This window comes from Diplotaxodon limnothrissa, linkage group LG22 (assembly GCF_057381915.1).
Source record: "Diplotaxodon limnothrissa isolate DT_005_m linkage group LG22, D_limnothrissa_male_GT1.1, whole genome shotgun sequence".
In the NCBI taxonomy this organism is placed as follows: Eukaryota; Metazoa; Chordata; class Actinopteri; order Cichliformes; family Cichlidae; genus Diplotaxodon; species Diplotaxodon limnothrissa.
The window spans coordinates 10,296,778-10,308,759 of record NC_140616.1 but is presented as its reverse complement, the minus strand read 5'-3'; the positions used below and the strand labels follow the sequence as shown (position 1 = coordinate 10,308,759).

At 41.7% G+C, this 11,982-nt stretch overlaps 1 protein-coding gene across 1 annotated transcript; it reads right to left on the bottom strand.

The window, feature by feature from the left end:
• Positions 1–11,184: 11,184 nt before the first annotated feature.
• cdca5 (cell division cycle associated 5) lies at positions 11,185–11,970 on the bottom strand. The gene has a single exon (XM_085346905.1). It carries the CDS (start codon positions 11,968–11,970, stop codon positions 11,185–11,187), a length of 786 nt encoding a protein of 261 aa, XP_085203031.1.
• Between the last annotated feature and the right edge of the window lie 12 nt (positions 11,971–11,982).

The following is an 11,982-nucleotide window of genomic DNA, read 5'->3' as shown; positions in this document are numbered from 1 at the left end:
TACTTTCAAAGCAATATTACTCTCAAGAGACCCACACCTATGCGTAAATTATCAAATACCCTAAAATGTGTTAAGTATAATTTAATGAGTGTGGAGAAACTCTCTGTATGAATTACAGCAGAAGTTTAATTAAATGTCTCAGTGTGTTTAACTATCAGTTATCATTACTTTACTCATTCCTGCAGAGCCCAATTATTAAATTTAAATAATTTACAGTCTCATTAACAATAGATTTACTACATCTAAATGTTCCTGGCTAAGTTCACACTGCAAACCTTTGTGCTCATTTCTAATTTATTGCTCATATACGTTTTTTTCCCCCCTTTTGCTTTGCTCTTAATGTTGTTCTTGTCCTGAACTATTCTGCAATGTGCAAATGAGCAATACTGTCACAGAGATCATGCTGCTTTGCAGAAGTCAGTGTGCAGCGCTGTGTTTGTAAGAAGCCAGTGAATTTGTGAGAAGGTGACAACGAAGATGTTAATTATGGCTTGGTGTTCCGGTAAGCAGGTGAGTGGGATCATCACATGAATGGCTGCCACGGCCAATCAAAATTGTGGATTTGATCCAAAATTTTAGGATGTGACTTTCAACAAGATTCAAAGGAAAACTGTCCATTCAGACTTTCCCTCGGCGATGATGGAGGACACAACAAAGAACGTAAGTAAACTGAAGGTTTACATACACAAGGAGATGAGGGCGGAGTGGAGACACATAGGGAGAAACACACAGCAGAACTGAATCTAACTGAGGCAAGGGATACACAACTAAACATAATGCACATTAGCGGCTCTCAAAAGCAGGAAGTCTCAACACTGAGACAGACAGCGACACAAAATTGACATCAGTAAACAGACATGACTGACTACACACAGGGGACGCTGGGGAGGACACACAGAGAGGAGAATTAAACAAACTGGACACGAAAGGGAACAAAATTAAACAGAGAAATGAGATCTAGAAACATGAATAACTAAACTAGGAAACAGTGGAAATACTGAACCAGGAGACTAAACAATGAAAACTAGAATGCAATCATAATAACTCAGAAACAGGAGAGAAAAAACATAGGAATCATAAAAATTCACAGAGGTGATTCAAAGTGGTTACCATTCATCTGTTTTATAAAATATAAAATATATTGAATACACAGTGATAACAGTGAATACAAAGGACAAAAAATATTCTAAAGAAGAATATTCTTTATCCACTGCTTCAACAGTGTCAAAGTCCGGGCACTGGGGAGGCCAATTCATGACTGATAATGTTCCACTGTGTGTTTTTCCATCCAGATATGCTTTTACTGCAATCGCAGTGTGTTTGGCATCTCTTTCATGCTAGAAAATGAAGCTGATGTCAATCAGAGACTTCCCAGATGGCATTTCATGCTGGAAATCTGATAATACACTTTTGCTTTTACAATTCCATCAGTTCCAACAGATCCCCAACACCACTGACTGAAACATAGCCTCAAACCATGATAGATCGTCCACCGTGTTTTACAGATGGCTGTATCTTTCTCTAACGATTGAAACCAAAATGTTCCAAATTGGATTTATCACACCGAGAGACCTGTTACCACTGATTTTCAGTTCAGTTCTTGTGTAATTTCGCATACCCCAGCTTTTCTCCCTCTTTCCCTTCCTGTTTCCCTTCCTCTTGACAGCCACCCTTTTTTTTCCTATTTCTTAAAGACATGACTTTCAGATACTGTTTACCTGCTGTAGGTAGTTTTTAAAGGCTGTGTAGACACAACACTGGGTTCCTTTTTACACTTGAATGAATCACAGCTACACATTCCTCTGAAAATGGTGACCAAGGACTGGACTGAAAATAAGTGATAAAGCAGCCAATGTCTAAGAAAACCTTAAAAACTTTTGCTCAAGACCACTTAAAAACATTATAAGAATGCCTGCCTCTGTAAAAGCAAAACACATAGAAATGAGGGGTGGCTTAAGACTTTTGCACAGTACTATAGCTGGATGGATTGACGAGTTAAGTTTAAATATACAAATAAAGCATGATCTAAATCCTCTGCACTACATATTAGCAAACAGTAAACATCTACTGATGTGTTGTAACAACCTGTTGAAAGGCGCAAAAAACTTCAGATCATTTAAGGCCTTCCTGACCTGAGTGTCGCTCTCCCACTTGACTCTCTTTTCTGATTTAGTTAAAGCCATCAGGTCCTTTAAGAGGGTCTCTCTCAACCTCTTCAAACATCTTGTCAGGCTCTGATTCCAGGACTTGAAGCTTGTGTGTGAAGAGGGGTGTGTGCGTGTGTTGATGGTTCAGCTGCCTCGTCTGCTATAACCAGCTAATAAATATGAAAACAGCAGGTTAAAACTTTTTTATTCGTCCCGTGCCTGAAAGGATTATACCCTTCTATAGAGTCCCGTGAAAAATCCCCCAAACCTCATAATGCCCAATGTTGTCCCATAAAACTGTGTTGAACAAAAGATGGAGAAAGGGGGCTTTTTCACGCATAAGGGGTTTTCTCAAGAGCGCATTGAGAGGAGCCCCGGCCGGGATCCGCCCATAGATTATCTGGCTGTCGGTGAAAGCCCGGCTGGGAGAGGCAGGTGCGTGTGCCAGGCACAGGGGGGTCGTGGGGGCCCGGTGACCGAGCAGAGGGTGGTGAACTGTGGGGAGTGCTGCGCAGCTGCCAGCAGGAATGTTTGCAGATTGTCACTTCCATTTAACTTGCTCTTTTTCTCTCCTCTCCACCCACCCACCCCAGCCTAGAGATGGAGCTGGTCTCCCAGGTTTCCCTCCCACCTCCGAGCCGCAGAGATCGGACTAAACGGTGACACCACGGCCACAAAAGCGACAACCGGCGCGGGTCGTCTCCGCCCCTGCAGCGTGAAATTGTGGATTAAACTGATAAGGAGGAAGAATGATACTGATCCCACATTTTTTGAGGGCGCTTTAGAAGGCTAAGCGAGTGCGATGTAACTGGTAAAGCAGGGTTAACACACTGTAGTCCCCAGAGGCTTCTTTCATACAGGTTATTGGATTTTAGGCTTCTTTTTTTTTTGAAGTGCAATCTTCAACATATGGTGGCCTGTAGACAGAACTGAGGCTCTTTAATAATGCAGCTCATAAATTTATCTCTGCAACTTTGCCAGAATTTACCAAAATAAAATAAAAGATGCAAATTGCATGTCCCCTGAACTCAGAGAGCATTCATTTGTCACGTGGAAGCATCACCTCTTATCTTTACTTTCATGCATTCGCAGGAAAAGCCTATATGCAAAATTAGGAAAATGCATTTATCACAGAGGATAGTCGTCCGCCATGTTGACCCACACAGGCTGCATCTTTGCCTGGAAATGGCCCTCTTTGCACCCTACCTTAGTCTCTAATCTCTTCAGTCCAAACTGTGTCCTCTTTCCAAACTGTGGCCTGAGGCTACGTGTGGGTCCTCAACATAATCCCCTTCAAAACTCTGCAGTCCCTGTTATTCCACTGGGGTTTGGCAAAAGTGCTTCATGTCAGAGCAGCACAAAGCTCAATGCTTTTTCACACCATCTTCCAGCAAAAAGGGATTAATGTCCTCACCATTATGAATAATGAGAATGAATAACAAACAGCTCCCTATTTATCCCACTCGATTAAATAAAGGAAAGAGTGTCCTTGTGCTTTTTTATTGAACTGTCTTGAGGGTGCGTATGGAGGTCGCATATAAATAAAAGAAAAGCCTAAAAGCCATAAATTTAGTCAGCATGTGATGCTTCAAAGTGTTTGCACTGATTTCATCTAGTGACTAATGTCTCAGCCAAGAAATTTGATTTCTCCATATTTCTGTACACAAAGAGCTCAAGAAAATGTTACGTAATTCATTGTATTTAATTTGATAATTTGACCCTGAATTGGATAAGTGATGGAGAATGGATGGATGGATAATTTGACCTTGCTGTGTATGGCTTTTAAAATAAAAAAATAAAAAAATAAAATTACTGATGATTATACTCGTATTTTTTTTTTAACTTGTGTTGTTTAATTTTGAGTCTAGCAAAATGGCAATATGAAAAAAAAAATGCTGGGCACATGAGTGCGCATGAGAATTTTTCAAATTAGTATCAAATAATCAGGTCAGTGTATGCTGAAGTAATCTACCTGAACCAAAAGCTCAGGCTCAGACATCCTTTCTGCTCCTGACTCTGTTTGGTGTCAGAACGATGTGAAAGGAGATATCCCTAATATAGATATCACTGCGGTAATGCAGATATCACTCAGGCACAGCGGCTCCACCTGTTCAAACCTTCTGTTTGTGAGGAGCAGCCAATCAGGAAAAAAGTTCTCTTAAAGGCAGAGTAGTTTAACTGAGGGCATATCTCAGAAATAAATAATAATCAATAAGATGACAACCCATAAAACTAAAAAAAATCCCTAATTTTAGTGTCAACATTTGCCGTTTGTTTTTCCTTAAAGTGTCTCTTCTGTATCATACTTATATTACATTTATCTTTCACTTATGGTCTCAGATTATCCAACAAGCACAACTCTGCACCAACATCTGCCAAACAGACAGTGATTCATGGAATAATGAATGAGAGAAGCATTTCTCTTAGGAGACATAAACGATGATCAATGTGACAAATCAGCTTTAATACCCCCCACCCCCCACCCCACCCAAAAAAAGGTGGAATAATGAACACTTTGAGCCGTGAGTGACAAAACATCTCCTCTGCATCTCCTTAAAGTGCCCCCTGTGCATCGTGACCTTAACATTTCGCTTCTTCGCATCTGTTCCTCCTCTTCTCCTCCGCACGCACTGGATCACAGCTCCTTTACCACAGCTGCCAGAGCGGACAATGGCGGCTCAGAATGAGAATATGAAAATGAAATATGAAACAGTGGTGTGATAAACTGGTAGATAATCATCTTTTCATTAAACTTTCATCCCCAGTGACTTAAAAATTCAAGAGCCCAATTACAGAGCTTGTATCTCTCTTTCTCTCTCTCCCTCTCATTTCTCCCTCACTCTTGCTTTTCTTAACAAGAGCAGTCAGGGAGAGGGGGTGAGTGGCTTAAGGGATGAGTGAGAGCATCATTATGAAGCGGTCACGGGGAGGATGGGAAGGCGGGGGGTGGGGTGGGGTGGTGGGGTGAGATGACCCATCGTCCTGAGTGGAGGACAGGGAGCAGCAGGCCTGATTTTAGCCTGTCCAAACATGGAGGAAGAGGAAGAAGAGATGGTGAGAGAAAGACAGACAGACATGTGGAGCGTACAGCCATGCGGGTCTGATGGATGGATGGATGGATGGATGGATGGATGGATGGATGGATGGATGGATGGATGGATGGATGGATGGATGGATGGATGGGTGGTGGTGGTGGGAGGCAGACAGGCACACAGACGAGCTAAGAGGAGTATAGATTTTCCAGGCAGATAGTGGAAAGATGTGTGCATCCTGATGAGTGCCACAAACAGGGCGCATGACTCTCTCGTCTGCCTGTTTCTGTGTTGTGTGTGTGTGTGTTGTGTTTATGTGTATATCTGTGTGTGTCAGTGTATTAGCAGTCAGAGCACTGAAGCCCACGGGCGATTCCTGTGTGTGCTTGCGATAAAGGGAAAAAGGGAGGAAGTATAACGGGGGGGAAAGCGGGGCGTAGAGGCGGGGGTGAGGGGTGGGTGGGTGAGAGTAGAGATGAGGAAGTTGGATGGGGGTATGGGAGGAGGTGGGGGGGGGGGGGGGGATAGAGAAAGAGAGAGAGAAAGAGAGCATCTAGCAGAGCATTGAGCTTCCTCTGTGCTGTCAAAGCCTCTGGATCATGTCCCCATCGGTCTCTCGCTCTCTCTCTCTCTCACACACACACACACACTTTCCCTCACCCAATTGCTCTCTTTCCCTCAAACCAACCCCTCCTCCCCTCCCTCTCATGAAAAGAGTGTCTTGGCAGGGTAATTAAGAATGGCCTCTAAACACAGGAGTATGGCAGGAAAGCTCCAGATGAAAGTAAATGATTAAAATAATTACAGGCTGAGAGCTGACGAGCCGGAGTGTGGGGTGGCCGCCGGACATTTGTCGGTAATTAGATAATTAATCTGAATGCAAATGATGAGCCCTAACGAAGCAGTCAAGCTGAACCAGCGACAACTGCCGTGAGTGAAATGTAAGGTGGGGGGGAGAAGAGAGAGGGAAAAGCAGGGGAAGAGATTTGGGCTGGGTGGAGAAAAAAAACAAAAAGAAAAATATGAATTTTAGTATAAAACCTCCTGAAAGTCAGCATGAGCAGACTCAACTGCAAGAAGAAGAAGCAGCAGCAGAATTGCAAATCAATAAGTGTTTCTGGCAGTGACGGCGGAAAAACACCCCCCACACCTCGCCTCACTCTGTTTGTAACTTTCACTCCTAATGACAAGTAGACATGAATATCTTGTTAAAAATATACAAAAAGGCACAAGCCATGTGTTGTGCAAAAAATAAATAAATAAAAAATGTCTGCACTGAAACACCAAATGAAGGGTAGGAACATGAAATGGCACCTGAGGAAGAAAACAGAGCGCGCTTTGCACACCCTAAAATGCGTGAGCAAATTGTGGATTTACTCACTCGCTGCAACACATCCAAACACACACTCGTTATATCTCCGCACCTCTTCCTCATACACACTCTCAAATACTATCAGCAAGTGTATGTGCTCTAAGCGGAGGTAAACACTGAACTTCAGAGCTTATTCGGAGGCAGGGTTGTGTTTTTTTTCTCTCTCCAAGGTTGGTATCTGTGCAAGAGTGTGGATCACATCTTTAAATTTAAATAAAGATCTTCGGGGTTTATTCATCGCGATTCTGAGCAATAAAGCTGAAAGTCTTACAGAATACAGCAAATATTATATATTGCTAAAGATGTGGCAATTCTGTCTTCATTAACAGCAGTGGGCATTAAAGCACCCCACAGTATTATAATAAATAACTTCCTGAGTGGGCAAGAAAAGAGCTTGAAAAGGTAAAGCTGTGATTATTTTAATGGTATTAAGAATCTCATTTGAAATCAAATAAATAAAACAACTCATGTGATGCAAGTGATGGTGATGGTTTCACATTTTGCAAATTCCACCACCAAGAAGAACACAAACACGCCTTCCTGCAAAACCTTTAACTGTCATAACTTGCAGGTTTTACATAAAATATAAATACAAACAAATCTTTATTAAGGCTATACAGGTGAATCAAGAAGCAGCAAGAGATAGCATAAATTTATAGGGTACACACACACACACAAGTGGGAAACAGGCACACAGTTGGAACTATTTAAGATGATAACAAAAGAAGAAAAGCACACAGCAAAGCTACAGAGACAGATTACTAACAAACTAAAACAGCAACTAACTAAATGGAGAAATTACATGGCACAGTTGAATACTTGACATCAAGATGCTAAAAGAGCCTAATAAATTAAAGCACGAGGGATTAAATATCTAGAACTAAAGAGAACTAAACTAACCAAGCAATTCAAAAACTAAAGCATAAGAACAATTGAGAAATAGAAGACTCAAATTAACAACAAAATAACCAGAAAAGCACAGACCATGGTGTGAATTTAACTGAAAAAGCCAAATTTGTCTTTTATTAATGGTTTTCTAAACTCAGTGAGCACAACAAGGGCAAAAAATGACTCCAAAATTGTGGCTAAATTGTGGTTCACATTGAAATCTAATGAAATAAAGAACTTTCAATCCCAACTGTTAGTGTTCAGCATCTATCAGTAATCCAGGTTTCGGTGCTAGGTTAATTCTAATACCTAAACACCAAAACATTTCAATTGCCATCATGTAGAAGGGGACATGGGGGAGACAGAGAGACATGTTAAAATAACAAATAACATCCACATGAATACTAAGACTCTTTGAATGGTAAGTTTCCCATCAGACTCCATTTGGAATTTTAAAAAATAAGATACTGTTTGGATTATAACATTATACAGAATACTTTTGTGTTTTCCGACAGTCCTTAAATTACATATTTGGCCTGCTGTATGTGTCTAACACAACTACACAATATAAGTCATCCACCAACTCACCTGCTTGATCTTCTGTAGAAGCCACACAATCTCTGTCTCCTGCAAACAACCAGGTCTCCAGTCTTCACTGTCGTCTGATGTCCAAGGGAGGAGCCGCATTTACCTATGCATTCATATCTGCTTTACTAAATAAACTGGAAGCAATATCTATTGATATCCTTCATTATTCTAGATTCACCAATTAACCTGAAACGAATGTATTTGCACTGTGGAAGGAAGCCAGAGTACCTGGTGAGACCCCACCCATGCACAGGAAGAACATGCAAACTCAACACAGAAAGGCCCGAGCCAGCCAGAACCTGAACTTGCTGTGAGGCGACAACGCTAACCAATGCACTAACTTACATATAACCTAAAAACAAACCCTAACTTGGCAACCCTCATATTAAAAACTTCAGCTTCTCTTTGTGGGTTCCTTTCCTGACTGCCTTGACAATACTACTTTTTTCTCCTCCGATATTTAACTAAAAGAACTGTTGATGGGTTTTCTTGCTATTTTGGGGTACAGAGTGGTACTAAATGAGAGCATGGGTATGTGCCAATTTTTTAGCATCTAAAATCAGTAGCTATCACTGCAACATAGCAACAGATATCTCGGAAATTTATATTTCACATTTTGGACAATATCATTAATGTTTTAACCTGAAAGTCTCACATGTTGGATCTGTATGCAGCAGTAGGCTGATGTGTTGGGGTAGTGGGTAGAACAGTGGTTAACAGAGTTGCCTCACAGCAGATATATCCTGGTTTGACTTTTTTGACTTACTTGGCTGTGTGAAGATTGCATATTCTCTCTGTAATCCTAAGACTGGTGATTCTAACTTGTCTTGTCTGTCTCTCTGTGATAGGCTGGCGCCCGGTTAAGGGTGTACTTCACTTTTGAAAATGTGGATGAGGATACTCATCTATTCAAAATCTCCCATTGGTCAGCTGTTAAATGTAAATATATGGACTTAGATCGGTTTAATACCAGATGAATCAACTTGGTGATCTTTTGTGTCCTCTATTCAAACGAGTGTGTCTGTCAGCAACAAATGTGTCATTTTGTAAGTCAGATCTTCTTATTTTAGCTGCTCCCTTTAGGGGTCACTACAGCAGATAGTCTAATGCCATCTTGTCCTATCCCTAGCATCTGTCACACCAACCCTTAACTCACAGCCATACCACCTTGAACATGCCTGGTCTCATGGCAGGTCCTGGTTAGTACTTAGATGGGAGACTGCCTGGAAATACTATGTCCTGTAAGTTTGTGGGGTGACTATAACTCAGGAAGTAGAGCAGGGTCATCCACATATTGGAATGTTGTCACATGGATCCCTGGCTGCTCCAGTCTGCATACCAAATTATGCTTGGGGAAGATACGTAACTCCAGTGGCTTTCTGATGTGCTCATTGGAGTGTGAATGTTAACTAGAAAGTATTTTTCACACATTGGCTCATGTGATGAGGCACACGATCAATAGTCGGTCAGTGACCTTCTTAAGATACAACTCCCACTAGGGCTTAAAGACCTGGGACTCTCCAATATTTGGTTTTAGAAGTGAAGAAGCTTCTTGGATGAAACGTCTTCACAAATCTTAAGGAAATCCAGTTGCTTTTCTTTCTGAGCTCCATGACCTAGATGACAGAGAAACCTACACAGACAGCTCCTTCTAACCTTTTTTATACTTCTCTAAAGCAAGCATCTCACATATATTGCTCTTTCTCAGCATGAGGCTGCTGCTCACCAATCATAGCTTCAACAACTCTTTCCCATATCTTCATGGTGTGGCTCACCACCTTGATCCCTCTGAAGTTACTACAGCTCCTCACGTCACCCTTCTTCATTTTTAAGTGATAAATAAATCAACAAATCCTGACATGTTTTCAAGAAGCACTGGTTACTCACAACATAGCTCCTTGTTAGTGCAAATTATCCTCTCTATCCACTCCTTTAAAAGACTCTGGAGGAAAAATGTCCACCACTCTCATTAAATAGAGACAGTTTGCCCACTCAGTCATTCAGTTCACCTCATCATAACCACTGGAGACCACCTCTTTGCTGTCAGCATGCTTGGTTGGCACCTTGTTAGTCTGTGCTGGCTAATCCTGAGTGCCATCATCAGGCAATAACTTCAAAACACAAAATACTAGTGACAGATTAAATAAACAGATTTCTGTGAAATATTCATTTTACAGCTGGAATAAGATGAAAATACCATTTATAATGTTGCTAGTCTGTGATGGTCATCTTTGTTATTTTTTATTTCTTCTTTTGTTTTATAAATTAAGATATTGTGTGTAATTTGGGGAAAATAAAGGATAAAACACTATACTTTGACTCAGACGTCAGATCTGGCATTAGCATTTATTTACATGAAAATTTCCAAGAAAAGACACATAAGAAAACAGTTCAGGACAAGAGTATTGGCAACTGCTATTGAACCTTTGTGTCAATAAATGTGGATTCAAACACTCTATAAAAGAGAAAATACCCTGGTTTTAGATATAGAAAATAATACCAAAATCTTTTGTTTGCAGCCTCTATTAAAAACATTAAAAGAAACAAAATGTACTCTACAGGGTAGAAAACTGGCCCTTTGAAGGCTACAACTCCCCCCGTATTATGCGTCCAGGGTGACACAAGATTCTTTTTGTCTTTGTTTTATTCTTATTTATTCAACCCTTATGCCAGGGGAGATAATGAAATATTCATAATAAGATTAAAATAAGAACACAACTGTTTTAAAAGCCTTTAAGATCCCGCCAGAGTAAAAGCGATGGTCACACACCAGATAAAAATCAGTGAAAGGCATCTTATTTGAAAAATACCAGCACCAGTCAACAATCCTGATATATTTGTGCATCCTGACTGATTATGCTACAGGTGAATGTATCTAAACATTTTAATTTTGGTCTTGTTTATGTAACTATGGGGCCATTATAACATCAAAAACTATCCTGTCTGTAAGCATCCACAAAATGACTAGCAATCACATTAAGAGCAAACTCCAAAATGATCAAACTTTACAATAAGAACAAATAGAAACAGATAAAACTTTAATGTTTTGAGTAAGAAAAGCACATTTTCAGCAGAGTCCTCCCAGAGTCAGTGTTTGTATGCATGTCTGTGACAAACACAAGCATGCTGCCAAGTCTTTCTTTTTTCCCTTGAATATTTACTCCACGACCAGTTCAAACTCCTCAGCCTGGTCAAACTCTGCATTCATCTTTGCAGCCAGAGCGTCCAGTTCCGTGGCGTCTATCTGCTGGACCTTCTTCTTCCTCCTCCTCCTCCTCTCCTTCACCACAGCCACTCCGGGGATGTCTGGGTCCGGCTCGGGGAAAGCTGAACCACCGCAGTCATCAGCCTCAAGCAAAGACGTGAATGAGTTCAGTCCTGTAAAGGATCCTGCAGAAACCTCCAGGCCAAACTTGGACACCCCGGCTCTCCGGACCTCTGGGGTTTTCAGCTTCTCAAAGCCGAATAAAGTCTCACGAGACTCGGGGCTGTTGAATGAATTCTCGCTGAGCCTGCTGTAAGATCGGCGTACCTTCTGCGACCACACCGCGTCCTCTGGATCCATCTGCGGGGTGTGAGAAGCGGGCGGCGGTGATGAGGGGAGGATCGGTGAAGGCATAGTGGCCTTTTTCTTCTTAGCCGAGGAAGAGCTGCTCTCTCGGCCCGGGACGGGACCGGGCGTGGAGACCTTCGGCTTTTTCTGCTGGATGCCCTCAGAGCTGGACGGCCTCGGCGTGTTCTCCTTGTTCTGTTCCGATAACGCGACTGTTTTTCTGGGCGCTATTTTTCTTACGGTGATTGAGCGTTTAACAGCGAGAGACGGCAGCGCCATTTTGTTGTCACTTTGAGCTTGCGGAGAGCTCAGCCGCGGGGAGCGTCTCCGCTGCGAGCTGTCAATGCTATTAGAGTCCGTCATTATGCTCCGAGGAGTCCCTTCGTTCATCCCAACAGTCTC